We start from the raw sequence: 20,082 nt of genomic DNA, 5'->3' as shown, positions 1-20,082 counted from the left end.
AATTTGGCAATTGATGAACTGATTAATAACGAAAGGATTCTCCGACTCCTACAAATATTTTAACATTACATTCCTGAAGTCAAAAGAATTCATTTTTTCCGAATTAGCTCAGTTTAAAAGATACAGGCTCTTGAGAAACCATACGAAATGTTACTTTAGTTCTCATCCCACAAACGGTCTTATCGAATGAAATGAATTTCTGAATATAGTTTTCCATTTATTTGATGAATCTTTTTCGAATAGGTACAAGATATTATCTACGTCTTCGAGTTTTCTAATCATGGCAATTACGTACCATAAAAATAGCGAAAATTCAAAGAACCTAACTCTTGAAAATAAATTGGACGTTATATCTAATGAATATTTGAACGTTTTTTGGAATACAAAAGTATCTTTATATCATCTCAAATAATTTTCGTCCACAATGTCACTGATATTACATAATCATTATATACAGACTGCTAGAAATATTTTAAGAGAATATTCTTGAGGTCAAAAGAAACACTTTTTTCCTTTAACCATTTTTTCCAATTCGACCCTTATAAAAAAATAGAGCCATTTTGAGTTTTCATAATGAGCTGTGCCACCTCTGGAAAAACAAAATAACTTTCAGAATAACTAGCTAAATCTGTGACACTCCACATCTGTGGATCTTTTAAAAAGAGTTGCATACGATAAAAGTACCCAATTTTTTTAATTTCACAGATACTTTTTAATTTTTGAACATCAAATCACTCCAAAAACGGCGCATTATTCGAGAAAATAGGAAAAATGCTTTTATTTTTAATAACATTAAAATATTCATTATATAGCGTCCAACATAGTTTCAATGAAAGAGTTTTGGATTCTTTGAGTTTTTAGAATTTTGATGGAACGTTGTGTTCATAATGAGAAAACTGGAAAATGTGGGTGATATCTTGTATTCGAACAAGATTAATCAAATAAATCAATAACTATAATAATAGTTAGTATAATATAATAATATAAATTTCATTAGATGAAACATAAAACCGTTTGTGAGATAGATCTACCTAAAAATAATTTTTTTATGCATGGGTTTTCAACAGCCTGCATCTTTCAAACCGAGCCGATTTGGAAAAAAAGATTGAAAAAACGTTGCTTTTGACCTCGTGAATCTACTGTTTTACAATATCTGTACGAGTCAAAGATTCACCCTGTATATTCATAATCACTAGAAAATCTAATTAATGTTCGATTCTTCAACCAATTAAAATAAATATCTGTTAGGTTTAACTATAAAAGAAATACGCAATAAGTCGTAGAAAAATACTCAATTTTATGCGTGATAACCTAATTAATTGAGAATCATTATCTCACAATTGAATGGAAAATTTAAAGGGCGCTCCTTCTTTATTTATATTTGTCAACTTCAATCAACAAATATCAGATGCCGAAAGAAAAGTTTCCGTAAGAAAACAATATTTCTTTGTGATGTGCGGGTCAAGAACTGTCATATTCCTTCATTACGCATCACAATCCTTAGGAATCGTGCATGAAAAAATCCTCCTTATGATTATTGTTTACCTACTTTTTGAGGAGAATGGAATCTAAAAAACCAATTAAAAAGCTGCAAATTCCGTTAATCTCACATAACATTTTATTAATCCGGAAATCGAACCTTCAAATAGCTTAGGGGTTTTGTTTCTACGATAGAGAGCATTACTATTTCAATATTTTATCTTTCATTTTTGCTTTTTGAGCTGAAAATAGTCTAGAACTAGATAAAACTTCCGGAAGTTTTGTGTAAAGCCCGTTTGCAACAGCCGAAAATCTAATACCTATATAAAATTCTCGTGTCATAGTTTTCGTTACCATACTCCTCCGAAACGGCTTGACCGATTTTGATGAAATTTTTTGTGCTTATCCGGTATCTATGAGAATCGGCCAACATCTATTTTTCATCCCCCTAAATGTTAGGGGTAGTCCACCCCTAAATTTTTTTTTGTATTTTTTAGACAAAATTTTTAATTTCAATTTTCTTATGATACAACATACAAAAATACATACAATCCTCAATTTTCACCCTTCTACGATCAACCCTTATTTTTTAATAGCCATTTTAGTAATTTAATCATTAGGAAATTATTTATATGGCAAAACAACGTTTGCCGGGTCAGCTATCTATGAGAATCGGCCAACATCTATTTTTCATCCCCCTAAATGTTAGGGGTAGTCCACCCCTAAATTTTTTTTTAATTTTTTAGACAAAATCTTTAATTTCTATTTTTTTATGATACAACATGGAAATTATTTATATGGCAAAACAACGTTTGCCGGGTCAGCTAGTTTTATATATAATTCATGCACCGTAAATTCTCTGCAGTTTCATACGTACTTGCGGTAGAAATTTATAGACGACATTATACAATTCCAAATTCCTCTAAGGGTATTTCTGCAACCGTTGGAGATATAAATTTCTACTTTTTCATGACAAATTCAAAAGTGCTTTCAGTTTTTTGATATATGTTTAATTCTGAAAGCTACAGAGTCATTTTAAAATTATTGTATTTTCGGGGATATCATGTATATCAGAGAACCTGTTATGATATTTTCAAAAAGAAAACTGTTTTTGATAAATATTTTTACGTAGAATTCATTGGCGTACACCAATGAATTCCACCAATTTTTCAAGCTATGATTTTCGTGTTATAACTCGAACTTATAATTTTTTCAATGGGACAACCTTTATTTTATTTCACTATTGAATTGCATTTTTCTTTCTGAATAAAATAATATATAACACTTAGTATCTAAAAATAATTTCTATAATATAATCAATATTCGAATTGAGAGGTTCGGAGGCTTATCAAAAAAGGTACAAAATTCCAACATAGATTCTTCGTCTCTAATGATCTACAGTGGCGTTAACACCTTCTTTTTTTATTTTATCTAATAATAACTGAAATATTACACAAGCTGAAATACTTTGGAATATTCTGAAACAAAGGAGATTATACTGACTTCTGTCAATGTCATAATTTACCACTACGATCAGAAGAAAAATATATAATTGAATGGTACAATAAAATATAGCGTGTCCCATTAAAAAATATAAGTTTGAGTTATAACTCGATCAAAAACTATAGCGCAAAAGTTTTTTTTGTGTATGCCAATGAATTCTACGTAAAAATATTTATCAAAGATAGTTTTCACCTAGAAAATATCATAAAAACTTTTCGAGATACACAGTATCCTTAAAAATGCAATAATTTCAAAATGCCCTGTAACTTTAAAAGTTTAACATATATCAAAAAACTGAAAGCACCTTTGGATTTGTCATGACAAAATGGCTCGTAAATTTCTAACCTAAAATTTTATATCTCCAACGGTTGCACAAATACCCATAGGGGTCAGCGAATTTGAGATGAGTTGTACATGAATTCATGTATAACTCATTCGAAACTAGTTTCGAAAAAATGTAAGAGGTAATTCCTTATCGAGACATAGTGTTGGCCTTTCATTTAATTTTTGTTTGAATAGCCCCCTGCTTAGATTTTTAAAAAACAAGATTATCGTGTTGAATGTTTATCATTTTATCTGACACATCTCGGTAGATGCATAATGCATCACTAATCCGAAAATGTAATCCTTATCGTTTACCTAGTGTTATTGTAACTCAATAAGTATATGTGTTTATTGTTGCTATCCATCATTATCGCTAAGCCAGCTGGATAAGAAATTGACAATAATATTTTTCCCTTGATCCAAAGTAGGCGGATTTGAGATTGCAATGATGAATTCATAGATAATCCTATTCGACTATTTTCATCCCATACTAATGAGCTGCAGTGTATTTTGAAAGTGATTCGATACATTTTGCATGAGAACAATATTTTTGTAAAGCCTCATTCGATTCCCATGACATAATTATTTAATTATATTCGCATTTGCGAAAGTTTAAAAATGGGGCCAAATAAATGTTTTTTTGTATGAAGATTTCAAACAATGATTTACTACTATTGCTCTACAAAATGAACCTATGAACCATCATAAGAATATACAACACAGAATCAGAATCAAAAAACACCATTACATACCACTTAAGATCCCACAACTCTAAACGTTATGGTTTGTATCTGCACAAGACTGCGAGTTGAAAGTTTCGATTCTTCACAAAATTGCTCTGGTACCAATGAAAACAATAAATTTTCAGTCTTTTTCAGATATATTTGGGTGAGAATCGTTATAACCAATACAGTTGTTTAATAGAAATAGAAAAACAAACACTTACAAATCGTTATACACCGTTTTAGTGGTCAGTTCAAAAGGGGAAAAGATATATCTTAGTTCAGAAACCACCTATTTATATGGAGTTTTCATAATGATTCAATTTAATCAGTTCGTCACCTCGGAAAGTCAGAAATTTTTTTATTCGTCAAACGGAAACAAAAATTTTTTTCATTGAAGAACGAATATTCATCCATGTTATTCACTTTCCGAGGTGCAATGTTTTTTTGAATAAATATCCACATACAAAAATTTCTCGAAAAGTCTTGCCTAGAAACCTGCTGAAATTGAAATAAGACGTTCATAAAGTGCTGCCATCTTTTCGACGAAAGTGAAAACTATATAATATAATCAACTTCTACTGATCGTTCACTTGTTCTGGCAACACCCCACATTATGGTAGTCTTTCCCTCTTTACGGCTTATACGGATGGCAATAAAGTCCTGTGGTATAAACTCCCCTTAACAACACATTATGAGATTGTGGACGATTTGCTCAACTTTTACTTCTCCTAAATACTACCAAAAGCCAAGATCGAGCGATGCGATGCGATGCTAGAGGGCCTTTCACACAATAACCTCGGCTATTATGGGTCAGCCATGAAAATTTACACTATTCACGAGTCGAACGTTAACGATTCATTAAACAAAAGTCATTGGAGAAATATGTTTCAGAATAATTGTACAAGATGTTTCTTGTTGATTCATATTTCCGGGAGAAAACATATTCGGAAAAATATGGATAATTTTCCATATAATCATGTAATCAATCTAATGTACCTGTACTATATTATGCATAATCTAAAGAATTCAACCCAACATTAATTTAATGATCTAGATATCTCCAGGTCCTCTACGGTTGGCGATTAAAGTTAATCTAGTAATAACATCAGCGATAAATCCGTAAAAAATTGAGATTTTCATCAGCTAGTATTGTACTGTGAATATCGAAGGCTAAACATGTTGCCTAACCAAACTATTTATGAGCAACTCATTGACGTTGCATTAGAAAACAATTTTTCGTCATATAATAACAACTAGCGAGATAATACGGGAATAACTGTTCCCTTTATCTTCGATATTTGTATGGAATTATTTTACCCACAATTGATAAAAATGTATATAAGCAAGTGCGCCTATCACGCCAATCAGTTTAACTCTTTTCTTACCGACCGCAAGAGCAAAATACTATAAAAAGAAGTGAAATATGACTGGAACTGAATTGATGAATGGAAATGGTGCGTTATACAAGAATGGTTGCCATAATGGAACTGGGAATGGATGTTGCACAAGAAGACTGAGTAATGGGCAGGATGAAGAAAAGTAAGATTTTGATTTGATGGAACTTGATTGCTATTCTTATAGTGTTTTCTATTGGTAAAACTAGTGCAGTGCCAGTGCATATTTTGATGTCACTGCAATCATTCCAATACATCTGAAGCTAGTTTTACCACCGCAATTCGCTATAATAGCAAATTTCAACTGTAGAACTGGTGCGTATTGAGAGCATATTATAAAAACAGTGCAATAACTTCAAGATTTCCTAATTCACATTTGATATTCTGTGATCCAGTGCAGCACTAGTTTTACCAATAGAAAACGCTATTAAACAAATATTCAGTTCTCGTTTTATTCGTTTGACTGGCAGTTATCATTGAAGAATTTATTTTGACATTTGACAATGTTTATTTGATAGTCGGAAATTTTAGCTAATAGGGGAATTGTAGATAGGTATATCTCAGTTACACAGGAATAGAATCGAAATTATCTATTCAAAAATAATTTTATGGTAGATCCATGTATGGATGGATGTACAATAGATCCAGTATTGGATATCTACATTACGTCTATGAATGGATGTACAATGGATTTTCATTTTTAGTCCATGTCCATGTTACAACAAGAACATAAACATTACACACAAACACAAACATGTGGGTATGTATGGCCCTTACTGAAAAGTAAGATTATTCGAAGAAACTTTTAATAGTCTATATTTTGCACAAAGAACACCTATTACTGGGTACCAGTGTTGAAGGTGTGTCCTTCACAATGATACTAATCTTAACAACGAACTTGAAATTCTACAAATCTCGAAATCCCAGACACTCATCCATAGATTGGTATTAAGTATAGGTGAAAATGTCTATTTTTATAGATTGCAATGTTCCTTCCCCAGTATCTTGGAGTTTTTTTTATGCTCTTTACGCCCTTATGTAAACGGTTGTTTGAGACTTAGAAAATTGTAGAAATTGTTGTGAGTTGCTACCTACCTAGTGGAACTTATTAAAGGTGAAATAAATATTTGTTGGTGGAATATTGCAGTTTTGTTTGTGCACAATAAAGATCTGTTCAATGTTTTCTGTCGAACATCCCACTCTTCTGTAAGTCGTTTTTATAACTTACCCGATGCACTTGTGTAGCGTTTATGTTTTCTCTCCTTGAAAATGACCACGAAAACTTATGAAACTGTGAGTTTATGAAATCAACAGGTTGATGTAAAATATTTTGTAATTGCGATACCTGATACCCATTTGTTGGATTCAAGAATGAATAAGTAATTCGATAAATATCCAATCCATAGACTATATGGACATTTGGTGAACGAGCATCTATTTTTAGATGTGTGCTTAACTTGTATCGCAATTGAATAAGTTTCGTTGTGAATGAAATTTTTCATGAGAAACACTACAGTTACTAAAGCGGTTTTTGTTGTAGTTCAAGTCTGTTAATATGGATTCAATCTAAATTCCACTAATCGCTAAAGCTTGGCAGGCGATAAAGAAGAAACATTTCAACAAGAATAATTATTATTGAATACTCAACTAGAGTAATTTTTGAATTTTTAATCGAATTTTTAGGTTATATAAATTAACTCTGTCAAGACCTTATACAAATAATAATATATCTTCGGAATTATTGTCTCTGGTTCCCCTGTACACCAATACAAAAGCATCTTTAATCTACTCTTTACATCAGTAAATAGCAATGGTTATTATTGAGACCCAAATGAAATGACAAGGACTTCATTGAGATCAATCAATTACAATCATCGGTAAGCCAATTCACTCATATCTACGAGTATAAAATTATACATGCCAAAATATTTGGATCACGAACATGTTTTTTCTTCCAGTTTAGGACACAATTCGATAATATTTGTATCTAACCAGCGTTTAAGAAATTCGTCGTTACGGAGGCAATGGAATTCTTTGAAATATTTTTATGTGACAAGATTCTCGACATAAATGCACTCTGGAGAAAAGCCACTAGCGTGTTCTTGAATGATCCGTAATGATTCCCAGCCAGTTTGGATAGATTTTGAGACATAAACCTAAAAGAGTCAAGAGTCTAGTATAAGCTAGGCATTGAAGCACTTTATATTAGAAATCAGAATTCTATAGCCTATTTTGATACTAATTTTATCGACGCTCTCACCATGTTCACTGAACAACCGTATAAACTCATTTCTTGTCAATTCCGAATTGAAGAAGTCTTCTTTAGAGGTTTTAAATATCACAATTTTATATTTCACAGGTCGTTCATTTCATTGATCATTATTAAGGAGAATGAACCAAAAATATCTATCTGTGATAACCATTAACCAATAGTCTATTGATATAAAAAATGGAATTCCTTAACAAAAGAAGGGTTGAGCACGCATAATTGAGTAATTTGTATCCATTTTCATTTCCTTTGATTGGTATTGGTAAAATTCCCAAAAACATGGATCCAATGAAATATATGAAAGAAGTTTCGTGTAGTAACTGACGTCTTTATTATTTCGAAAATTTTCTTTCTACTGATATCCCTTCCGATATCCTATTCATAAAATCAATATGAGAGATCGATCGTTTAGTATAAATAAATCGATAATTTCCGGAGCAAAGTTCTATTTCTGAAGGGTTACTTAAAAGCTTCAAGATAAAATTATGCGATCGGATAGATATGTATCAGCAAAGTGATTATTTTCGCATCAATATTTTATCTATTGTATATCCACAAGGATTTTTTCTAGTGCTTTCGTATCCGACAGACTCCAATTTAAATTGATCCATTGCAATTCTGATTTCTCGCTGTTAAACCTGATGCGAAATTCTTTTCTTATTTAAGACACGTATCCTTGTATTGAAAGCAAGTTTGTGGATATTGGAACAATAAGGGTTTAGTCGCAAAATATAAAAAATCTTCAACCTTGAAATTGACATTAAACTGAAATATTTCTTGACTTTTCGGCAAGAAATATATCCGTATGTATGAGCAAACAAGCAAATCTTGTTTATTTTCTGTTCGACAACTGTATATTAATCGTTTGTTATCAAGAACATTAAGGCATTTATCAATGATGAAATTAAAATTCTAGAGGTCTATTATGAAATTATATCATATATTTCAAATTGAAAACATTTTTTGTTTGCGAATAAACGCTAAAATAATACAATGAATTAATGGAATAGAATAATCTTGTTAATAAGAATGCGTATCTTTTTCGCATTGCATAATGAGTCAAGCCTGATGTCCTAATTAATGATCGTACACAATGTTATGTGCGTAATTTTATTCGAATTGTTCATTTAATTGATAAATATTGAGAAACAGACAGACATCGGAGTGTAATCAAAGTTCGAAGGGGGTATCTGGAAATATAATTTCGAATCTATAAATAAAGTGAATCATATGAGAATTTTTTCATTATAATATTATTGTTGGCTCTACTATGTAAATTGAATATTGAAGAATCAGGTATATAGAATGTATAGTTTAGAGGTACAGGATGTTGAAGTTTCGAAAAAAAATCTGTGTGACATGGTGAAATTACGTAATTCAGTACAACGACCTTTTTAAATTTATTTACCCACTATTAATTTAATTTTTTTTTCGAGAGACTTTCTTTTGATAGCTAGCCAAAAAATAAAAGAAACAAAAATTATGGTGGGATTCCATATTCCTTGAGCTATTAAACAAGCCCACACATGGATTATGTGTCCATTTGAAAAACGGAGTTAAATGGGGTTTGGTTTAAGGGGTTAAAGAATAATGTGCAATTTTATTGAGAGGAGAATTGAAAATTGTTGAACCGTTCAATTGAAAAAAATTGATAACCAGCGCTTTTTCAAGGATTGTTAAATGATTAGGACCACCGTAAGGCACAAATATTATCAAAAGAAAATACGTTTTTATCTTAAGAGTTCTGTCGAATATCAACAATGGTTCGTTTTTGAACTCGTCATCATCATCATTTGCTTGCAAAATGACGATTTTCATTGGACTTCTGGAGTGCCGCTAAAAAATTTCAGCTTAATTATTTTCATCAATTAACTATCGGCCGCAGTTTTTGAATATTTGAAAAAATACAATTTCACTGCTTTGCTACTTATTTTATCATATATTCCGGTTATCAGTCTTTGGTGCATTGTTGCCCCAACCTTTATAGTTTAATTTATTTCCTCAATAGTAGGTATACGAGGATATATTGAAAAATTCTCAGCCTACTATAGAACCAAACAAAATTTCGATGTCAAAATATTTTATTACTCAACATATTTTCCTCTTAATTGGATACATTCATTACAGCGAACCTGCAACGTCTCGCTAGATCTTTCAAAAAAAATATTTCCTCTTGCTCTGCAAATTAGACCTCTAAGCTTTTATTACCTCCTCGTTGGAAGAAAATTTACGACCTTTCAAACTTTGTTCAGTTTAGGAAAGAGATGATAGACGGATGGAGCCAAATCTGGTGAATAAGGGGGGTGTTCTAGTAATTCAAACCCTAAATCACGAATTTTATGCATGGCAACATAAGATTTGTATGTGAGGGGCATTGTCCTGCAAAAACAAAACACCTTTGAATAGCTTTCCGCGTCTTTTCTCTTTAATTTTCTTCTGTAGAGTGATCAGTTATGTCGAATAATATTCCCCGGTTATTGTTCTACCCTTACCCAAAAAACTGAAGCAAGAACTTTCCCAGCAGATTTTTGGAAACGAAACTTCTTAGGTCGTGGAGAATCAGAGTGTCCCATTCCATCGATTGTTGCTTTGTTTCTGGATCGTGGAAAAGTACCCAAGTCTCATCCATAGTAACAATTCGGTTTAAGAAGTCTACATCGTTTTCAAATCGATCTCAGATCGTACGCGATGCTTCTACCCTTGCACGCTTCTGGTCAACATTCAAATATTTGGGGATCCATTTTACAGCAAATTTTCTCATCTCCAAATTGACGTGAACTATTTGATGAACGCGTTCATGAAATAATGTGTGCATCAGATATCCGTTTTAGCCCAATTCGACGGCCTGATAAAATCATGTCATGAACTGCATCGATATTTTCTGGGACTGAGCCAAAAACTGGCCTTCCCGATAGGTCATCATCTTCAATGGAAAATTTACCTCTTTTGAAGCTTGCAGTCCAATTTTTCATCGTCGCATACGATGGACATTGATCACCAAGGGTATTAAGCATATCTTTGTAAATCTGTTTACCTCTTAACCCTTTTAAATACAGGTACTTGATGATGGCTCGATACTCCAATTTTTCGATTTTCACAATTTTGGTGGACATCTTCTTTCTTTCAATTTATTGCGTAACTCTGGTTTACTTTTTGACCTCAAACTTCACACTGACACTTCTAATGAGTTATTGTTCGTTGCTATGGTAACGCAATATTTTTTTTATGCATGGAACTGGTCTAGGCTAACTAGATATCAATACATACTCGTAGGCCATCAAATTCATGAAAATACTTCAAAACGAACCTTAATCAGCAGGAAAAAAAGTAGCTATCAATAGCACACCTTCACTTATTCACAGAAATTCAGCTTATCAACACCGTTAATCCATATTTTTTAATGTACCAGATAATAACATGGAGAATTGAATACGTAATTGCCTCACTTGGCCCCTTCACCGAAATCGCTCGCTATCCATCTCGTAGTAGGTATGAATATATCATCACAATCATTGCCTGAAAAATAACGGCTCCTATGTGACATCCAAGATGAATAGCGGTAATAGGTGAGGCTATTTACTTAACTAATGGATTGTTGTGTTTTTCGCCCTTGAAGTAGTATGGTTAAAAAAGAAAACGCAGGTATCTTTTGGATATCGTAAGATTTTATATTGTTCGATTTAAACGTGAAAGTTTCTTTATTCGACCTGACCTCTATCTTTCAATGAATGAACTTCAACATTGTTAATTCTCCAAACCCATGATGCAGAGAGAAAGTTGTACTTGGATCTTGGATTTTATTACAAATTCTATCAAGTCAACTAGTATTTTTCCACTAATCTGTAATTCAGATAAATAAATGTTGTTTCTCATTCCAGATATACTTATGAGATGATAGAGCAGACAGCTGAGTTTCTGAAAGAGAGAGTACCCTTCTCACCAAAGATTGGTATAATATGTGGATCAGGTTTGGGTGAGTACTTTCTCCTGTAGCTGGGAGTTTTGATCAAATTTTATATAGTATTATTTTGCATTACTTGTAAGGTCGAATTGGTCGAAATATTTCATAAATGATGAAAGCCTTTTCTTGATGGAGTTTTAGTTGAGTATCGAATCTAACTGTACTAACAATTACGGTCAATAAATTAAAATAAAATAAAATAGATAAGTGAATAATTATGCATGATGAAGTAAAAAAAATTACCTTCAGAAAAATTTGCGTCTGTGACACAACAAATCTGTGCTTCTTTTCGACAGTTGTATTCAGCCAAAGTACCCAATTTTTCAAATTTCACAGATACTTTTGAATTTTTGAACAAAATACTCGAAAACGGCGCATTATACGGAAACGTTCATATATTTATTAGATAGCGTCCAACTTAGTTTCTGAAGTTGGGTTCTTTGAATTTTTGGTATTTTTATAGTACGTAATGGTCATAATGAGAAAACTGGAAGACGTGGGTGATATCTTGTGTTCGAAAAAGATTCATCAAATAAATGAAAAACTGCATTTGAAATTCATTTCATTCGATAAAACCGTTTGTGAAATAGAAATAAAAATACCATTTTTTCATGGTTTGCCTGTATCTTTCAAACAAAGCCGATTCGGAAAAAATGGCAAGGAAAAAAAGTGTTTCTTTTGATCTGCTATTAAAATATTTGTATAAGCTAAAGTCGTTGCATAAAATGATATGGTAACTGAAAATAGTTATTTTCCTATCAAGTGCGGAAAGTGATACTTGCCCGCACGAAACTGCCGTTGCCCGAACGATGCGAAGCAGAGTTCGGGTAAGCAGTTGAGTGCGGGCAAGACACTTTACGCAAGAGTTAGGAACAATATTTTTTCTACAAGCGCTTGAAATATATAAATATATCCATTTCACGAAACAGATCATATCTCATTTGATTAATTAATATATAATGACAGACGTAATTCTGCATGTCATTACTATGGGTTTCTCATCGTTGACGTTATATGCATAGAAACATGATAGAATTTAATTTACTCTATAATATTTGCGTGCGGGAAAAACCCCTGCTAATCCATTCCCGCACGCAAATGCGTGCGGGAAAGAAATAGCAGGCGTTTTTCCCGCACGTTTTGGGAAAGTGACTCTTTGCAACTTGGAATGCGTGCGGGAAAAAGGTTGAACGCGCACGCTTGTAGAAAAATTATCTTTAAAGATAGATCATATCTTTGAGTACGTTTATATTATAATCAATTTTCACTCTTCATTACAAGTATTATTTGCTATTTATATAGGATAATACCATCCACTTCGAATTTATACCGAAATAGTTGGAAAATTCTCAGAATTGTATCACATCTTTAAATGTAGGTACACAAATATTATAGATTTGAAAGAATGAATTGAACTTGTATTATAAAAAGCATTTGATAAACGAAATGTTCAATATAAGAAATTTTCCACCTAAAACCCCTATAAACCCACTTCATGGTCTAGTTACCATAAACATCGCGAAACATTACGATGCACGGTATGTCCAACGCATAATTTTTCGAATAAGAAAATTTTTATTTTTCTTAGCATATTCCAATAATGGTGAATTTTTACGTGCGGTCTTTTGGAATGCATTTGTATAAAATTAGTTTATTTGATGATTCATACTCCTTCGAATCTTGAACGTACGTACGTAGCGTCAACTACCCCCCAAAAAAAAATGGTATAGGAAAAAAGTGTTTCTTTTGACCTCGATAATCTACTGTTGAAATATTTGTATGGGTCAAAAACTCACCCAGTAGGTATATATATTTTTGAGAGGCTATTTTTTTGTATAAAATGAAATAAAAAAGATACCATCCGTTTGTAAAATAAGGAATTCAATTTTTTTTCACTCTCGAACAATTTGGGATACCCTGTACAGGGTGGACAACATTGGTGATAACTGAACTACAACTTTTTAACCCAACGAGATAGAAGAAAATGAATGTGCCATTCATGTCGTCTTTTTTTAAGAAACTAATAATGCCATCAACTACATCCTGTTTTGTTTTTGAGTTATAGGTCAAAATTAAAATTTCAACTTTGGTCATTATTTCCGTTTCTGTTTGTGCATACCAACAACACCGCTAGAATACAGCATAATGGCTCTACAACCGACCATTTCTCAACCAACTCCGGAATAAAACAAGGCTGCGTATTAGCGCCTTTACTGTTCAATATTTTCGCCATAGCTGTATCGATAATTGCTGATATGAGTATGCCCGTAAGAGGTGTTGGGATAAGATTCAGATTTGATGGAGGCCTGTTTAACCTGAAGCGCCTCAGAGCAAAAACCCGTACCAAGTTTATCACGGAACTTCAATATGCAGACGACTGTTCACTCATCGCTAGTAGCTCAGAGGATCTACAGATAATGGTGGACACCTATAAACATATATACGAAGCTTTAGGCCTTAGACTCAATATCGACAAGACCAAAATCCTGGTAAGTCCGCCAGAAAGCCTTCAAACAGATATCAGCCTGGAGAATGAAACTCTAGAACAGGTCGAGCAGTTCAAATACTTGGGAAGCTTCATAAATACCAGGGCTAATCTAGACACGGAAATACAAAACCGTATCAATTCGGCATCACGGGCATTCTGGGCATTCTGGAAGCTAAAGGAAAGAGTGTTTCAAAATCACGACCTCAATCTGAAGACCAAGACGGCTGTTTACAAAGCAGTGGTCCTCCCAACGCTTCTTCACGGAAGCGAAAGCTGGACGCCCTACAGGCGACATATTAAACAGCTTGAACAAACTCAGCAACGTCATCTGAGACAGATAATGCACATCAGATGGTTCCACAAAGTTTCGAATGCAGAAGTCTTGCAACGGGCGAGTTGTACAACAATTGAGACTCAAGTAACGAGGGCCCGACTCAGATGGAGCGGCCACATTCTGAGGATGCAAGACACAAGACTCCCCAAAATAGCTCTATATGGCGAATTCACTGAGGGAGCCCGGTTTAAGGATACACTACATCAATCGCTAAAATTAGTTAATGCCAATCATAACTGGGAGCAACTAGCGTCAGACAGGTCACAGTGGAGGTCTTTGGTACACAGTTATAATAGAGAATCGAGAATGATACAGCGGCGGCCAGATCTGGTTGGTGACTATCCATGCCCTGATTGTGGAAGGATCTGCAGGTCACGGTTGGGTCTCTTCAGTCACAGGAGGGCACACAGTCGTAACTAGCCCTAAGAAATTACAAGTCTGTTTGCAATTTTTTTTTTCTTCTTTTTGTAGATTTATTCCCGGTAACGGGATACAGCAATGAATGAATGAATGAATGAATGAATGAATGAATGAATGAATGAATGAATGAATGAATGTGCAAGGATGTTGAAGTGAAAACATTATACAGACAGTTTTTTGATAGCAATCCAGTGGCGTACTATGATTTTTTCCTACAGGTTTATTTGCTGAGCTATATCATAAAGTTGAGTTTTTTATGAAAACAGTAGTTTGAAATGAATTAGAAAGAATCGCCATTTTTTCCTATCAGAAATATATCATATATCGCCCTCAGTCTTTCTAGATAATTTTGAACTACTGTTTTCATAAGAAAAAACACATATTTATGTTATAGCTCAGCAAATATGCCTGTTGAAAAAAATCATAATATGCCACTGGATTGCTATAAAAAAAAAGTCTATATGTTTTCATTTCAACATCCTAGCTCAAGCAGAAACGGAGATAATGACCAAAGTTGAAATTTTAATTTTGACCTATAACTCGAATACAAAAGAAGATAGAGGAATGCAGTTGATGGCATCATTAGTTTCTCGAAAACCGACGATCGTAATGTGTCATTCATTTTTCTCTATCTCGTTGGATTCAAAAGTTGTAGTTCAGATATCACCAATTTTGCCCACCGTTCGCCCATTCCGATGTATAGCTGAACTTCTCACCCTCATCGCCCTCTAGCTCGAAAACGATTAGGACAATGCTTCAGACAAAATTTGTATAGAATTTGAATATGTATCTACAACTTTTAAAATGAACACAAAAACGATTCAAGGTACAAGAAGGGAGATAAAAATGCATTGTTATTATATTTTAAAACTGTCAGATTAAGCAAATCCTACCTGATTATTGTCGGATTAATGAGTCAACAAGTCTGCAACATCGAGATTAACCATCTATATGAAATCTAACCCGCTCGGGTATGTAAAAGTAACGATTTTCTTTTACATTTTCAAAGAACCACTGTTACCTTGCGCAACGTCCTAATTGTAAGCTTCTTGAAAATTTAGGGACCAATTAACATATCCTATGAAAATCTGACACGCTCTAACATTTTTTTCCTTCTACCTTCTAGTCTTCAAGTATCGTGTGCTCTCCAAGGAAAATATTTTTTGCTAATCTTACCATTCGTACCTTCCTCCAGGACCATTCATGTACGGTCAAGATTGATAACTGAGGAATAATATGAAGAATATAATTAGAAAATTCTTTGTAATCCATAGCATTAAGAGGAGTTCTCGCCATCCGTATAAGGCGTAAAAGGGGAAAGACTACCAGAATGTGGGGTGTTGCAAGAACACTCGAACGACTGATCGTTCGAGTGTTCTTGCAATTCGTAGCTTCTACTGATAGAAGCTACGAATATTACAATAGTTTCCACTTTCGTCGAAAAGATGGCAGCACTTAACGAACGTCTTTTTCAAATTTCACCAGGATACGAATTGTAGCCAATGGCGACACTTTTCGAGACATTTTTTCATGTGGAAATTCATAGAAGAGATAATTTCACCTCGGAAAGTTAATAACATGAATGAAAATTTTTTCCTCAGTAAAAAAAACGTTTTCTTCGTTCGACGAATAAAGAAATTTCTGACTTTCCGAGATGACGAACTGAATGAATTGAATTATAATGAAAACCCCATATGAATTTTTGATTTCTGACATAAGATTTTCATTTTCTCTTTTTGAACTGACTACTAAAACGGTGTAGACCCCACTTAACATCGATATTTTGTGTTTCAGGTTCCTTGGCACAAGACTTGAAGGATCCAATCGAATTTCCGTACTCCTCCATACCGAACTTTCCTGTCAGCACAGTGGAGGGTCATGCCGGCAAACTGATTTTTGGATTTCTCTCAGACGCCCCAGTGGTGTGCATGCAGGGTAGATTCCACTTCTACGAGGGTTATCCCTTGTGGAAATGCGCGATGCCAGTGAGAGTTATGAAACTCCTCGGCGTTTCACAACTGATTGCGACAAATGCAGCGGGCGGTCTCCATAAAAACTACAAGGTTGGCGACATAATGCTCGTGAAAGATCACATCAATATGATGGGTTTCGCTGGAAATAACCCGCTGCAGGGTCCTAATGAAGACAGGTTCGGACCCAGATTTCCCCCCATGAATAAGGCATACGATAAGGAACTGATCAAGAAGAGCATGGAAATCGGCAAAGAATTGGGCCTAACGAACAATATCCACACGGGAGTTTACACCTGTCTAGGGGGCCCTAACTTCGAAACTGTTGCCGAACTGAGAGCTCTGAAAATGCTGGGTTGCGATGCTGTAGGAATGTCTACTGTGCATGAGGTGATCACGGCAAGACACTGCGATATGAACGTTCTGGCTTTCAGTTTGATCACTAACGCCTGTATCTTGGAATATGATTCCCCAGACGAGCCGAATCATGAAGAAGTTATGGATGCCGGTAAATTGAGGCAGGATACTCTGAAGAAGTTCGTGGCACGGATAGTTGATCACATCAATAATAGAAAATAGATTAAACCTAGAAATATTCGTGAGAAAATCATTGATTTTGATAGTAAAATCATTCAATCATGAAACTCACTGAAGCCATCCTACGCCGTAGGATTCCGCTACGACAGTATAATCATGATTGCATATAAATTACTTTCGATTTGTTTATATTGATGGTGGATAAGTGGTGTTGATTGTATTACGAGTTATTTATTCTTTTAATGGTTAAGTAAAAATATACATGAATGATTATTTCTTCATTTCCCCGATGTATTATAATTCCAAAATGAATTACAATGGGAGATCATCCTTGAGTTTTTTGAATATCTGCATTGTTCGAAGTTCAACTGTATATACTCAAGCTGAAATTTTGCTCAAAAAAGCTCAGCCAGAAATATTACACCAGCAGGGCACTTTGAATTGTCTAAAGCTCATTGTATATAGGTGAGCAAAATAAACTGAGTGGTGAGCAAAATGAGAGCAAAACGACGGCATAAAAATCGTAAAAATTTCTTGAGGTGCCCTGCTAGTGCAATGCCGCTTCCTCGCAGACTTCATAGACAGCCATCTTTGTCTATCTCATCGAGATAGTGTATTTGTTGTCCTTTATTATCAACGCATATTTCAGTCCATGTTGCCAACTTGGGCAATTGAAACGAAACCCTTCAAATTTTAAATACTAATTTTTATTTTTCATTTTTGTGTACTAATAATAATTTTTTTTTGGAGAACGGTTGAAATGGTTACTTCAAAATGGGACGTTCCAAAGATATTTTATAAAAAATACATCATTTTCGTCAGAAGGAGCATTTTTTGTTGAATTTTAATATAAGTTTATTAACACAACTAGGTCCGTCCCTATTCTATGTAATTGATTCAAATTAGTCAATAAATTAAATAATAAAAATTTTCTTCTTAAATAACAATATTATATACAGGGTCCACGAAAACGTAGATCCATTATCAAAGCAGAAATTCACCAAGATCTTAATTTTTTTAAAGGGCAAGCCATATTTTTTTTCTGTTCATTATTTAAAACAACTAATAGTGACCAAAAATGCTTTTTTTTTATTTCTGTTTTGATAATGGATCTACGCGTTCGTGGACACTGTATATTAAATGGTTATTTACGAAGAAAATTTTAAGTGTTTCATTTATTGACTAGACTTGACAATTCAAATTTGAATCAATTACATACATAGAATAGGGACCGAGCTTCAATCCTTTATGTAAGTAGGTACCCCAAACTGTCAAAATATTAAAAAAAGGTCAAGTTTCTCGAAAACTGTTGAGAATTCAGACATATGTAGTTGTCTTTATATTAAGATTTAACAAGGAATTCAAAAATGTAAAAATATATAGGATGTTCCATTTGAAATAACGAAGTTAATAGCTGTGAAGAAAAAACGAAACACTTTGTATAGTTCAAAATAATTTTAAGAGATGCTCTACTTAAAAAGAGGAAAGTTTTATTTCAAACTCTTTTTTGTAAAGTTGATAGAATTAGAGTAATCGACCGCCCCATGGCAGCTCGTTCCCTATTGATTCAACCAATTTGGCGCCATCTCTTCTTATGTCGACGTACCAGTAGATTCTTCGAAAGATTCCATTCCCCTGCAGAAAACCACTATGTGTATATAGTGTTTTTCTCATACTATATCTATCTTTAGAACAAGAAAAGCGAGTGTTCTTTCCTTTCTCCTCTACAAACTAGAAATGATAAGAATTAATTCGGATTTCGGATGCATACCACCCGCCGATATGAATTGAACTAACCAACGTGGAATTCTCCTCAATTTGGGTTATCACAGCATATGCAAGTTTAAACTGAATAATTATGAGTTTCATTCATGAATTTTTCAAATGCACCGCGGAAACTATTCAAAATCATTCTTCAAATATAATGTTTTAAAATTTAAATCGTTCATTTCTAGTTTACGATTTGGAACAGCGCCTACTTGAAAATAAAAAGAACAAAATGGGTTTTTTATAAAGTAACAGCGGCTGATTTACAGCCATCATAAGGCGCGTACTCACTGGCGACTACTCACTACTCTGTAATCTGTGGGCGAGCCTCAACAACAACTGGCCATAGAAATCCCATAAAATTTTACGACCTTCCTCGTTCGTCGCAGACTTCATAGACAGCCATCTTTGTTTATCTCATCAAGATGGTGTATTTGTTGTCCTTTATTATCAACGCATATTTCAGTGTCAATGTTGCCAACTTGTACAATAGAAACGAAACGCTTTAAATTTTAAATACCCATTTTTATTTTTCATTTTTAAGTACTTAAAAATTTTTTTTTTCGGGAAACGGTTGAAATGGTTATTTCAAAATGTGACGTTTCAAAGATATACATCATTTTCATCAGAAGGAGTATTCCCTATTGGACATCATCAAGACAACTAGATGGAGAACGTTCCAACGAAAAAGAGCAGATGCTGACCATGGTTTCGGTCCCATTTTTCCTTGTCAGAGCAACAGAGCTCCTTCTTCGATGGAAAAATGCTTGGAATTGATAGACCCTAATTTAGGGATATATCTGTTGATTCTCAGGAAAATCTCTTCCAACGTCTTGATCGTGAAGTAAAAAGGAAGGAAACACTATATACCTACTATATACTTATAGTATTCTATATGTACAGAGTAAGAA

The 20,082-nt window shown here is 33.7% G+C and overlaps 1 protein-coding gene across 1 annotated transcript; it reads left to right on the top strand.

Annotated features, from left to right (window-relative positions):
* The first annotated feature begins 5,323 nt into the window (after nt 1-5,323).
* LOC123317958 (purine nucleoside phosphorylase) lies at nt 5,324-17,674 on the top strand. Its single transcript, XM_044904598.1, has 3 exons — nt 5,324-5,570; nt 11,573-11,667; nt 16,692-17,674. Exons 1-3 carry the CDS (start codon nt 5,455-5,457, stop codon nt 17,444-17,446), a joined length of 966 nt encoding a protein of 321 aa, XP_044760533.1. The 5' UTR covers nt 5,324-5,454; the 3' UTR covers nt 17,447-17,674.
* The last annotated feature ends 2,408 nt before the right edge of the window (nt 17,675-20,082 follow it).

Source organism: Coccinella septempunctata, chromosome 1 (assembly GCF_907165205.1).
Source record: "Coccinella septempunctata chromosome 1, icCocSept1.1, whole genome shotgun sequence".
Taxonomy (NCBI): domain Eukaryota; kingdom Metazoa; phylum Arthropoda; class Insecta; order Coleoptera; family Coccinellidae; genus Coccinella; species Coccinella septempunctata.
Note: the sequence above shows the minus strand (reverse complement) of the source record. Positions and strands in the feature narration are given on the sequence as shown.

Excerpts from the sequence above, each read along its gene's own strand:
- LOC123317958 (XM_044904598.1), top strand. The coding sequence starts at position 5,455 with ATGACTGGAACTGAATTGATGAATGGAAATGGTGCGTTATACAAGAAT. Across the intron at positions 5,571-11,572 it reads AATGGGCAGGATGAAGAAAA|ATATACTTATGAGATGATAG; the intron begins GTAAGATTTTGA and ends TTCTCATTCCAG. Across the intron at positions 11,668-16,691 it reads AATATGTGGATCAGGTTTGG|GTTCCTTGGCACAAGACTTG; the intron begins GTGAGTACTTTC and ends TTTGTGTTTCAG.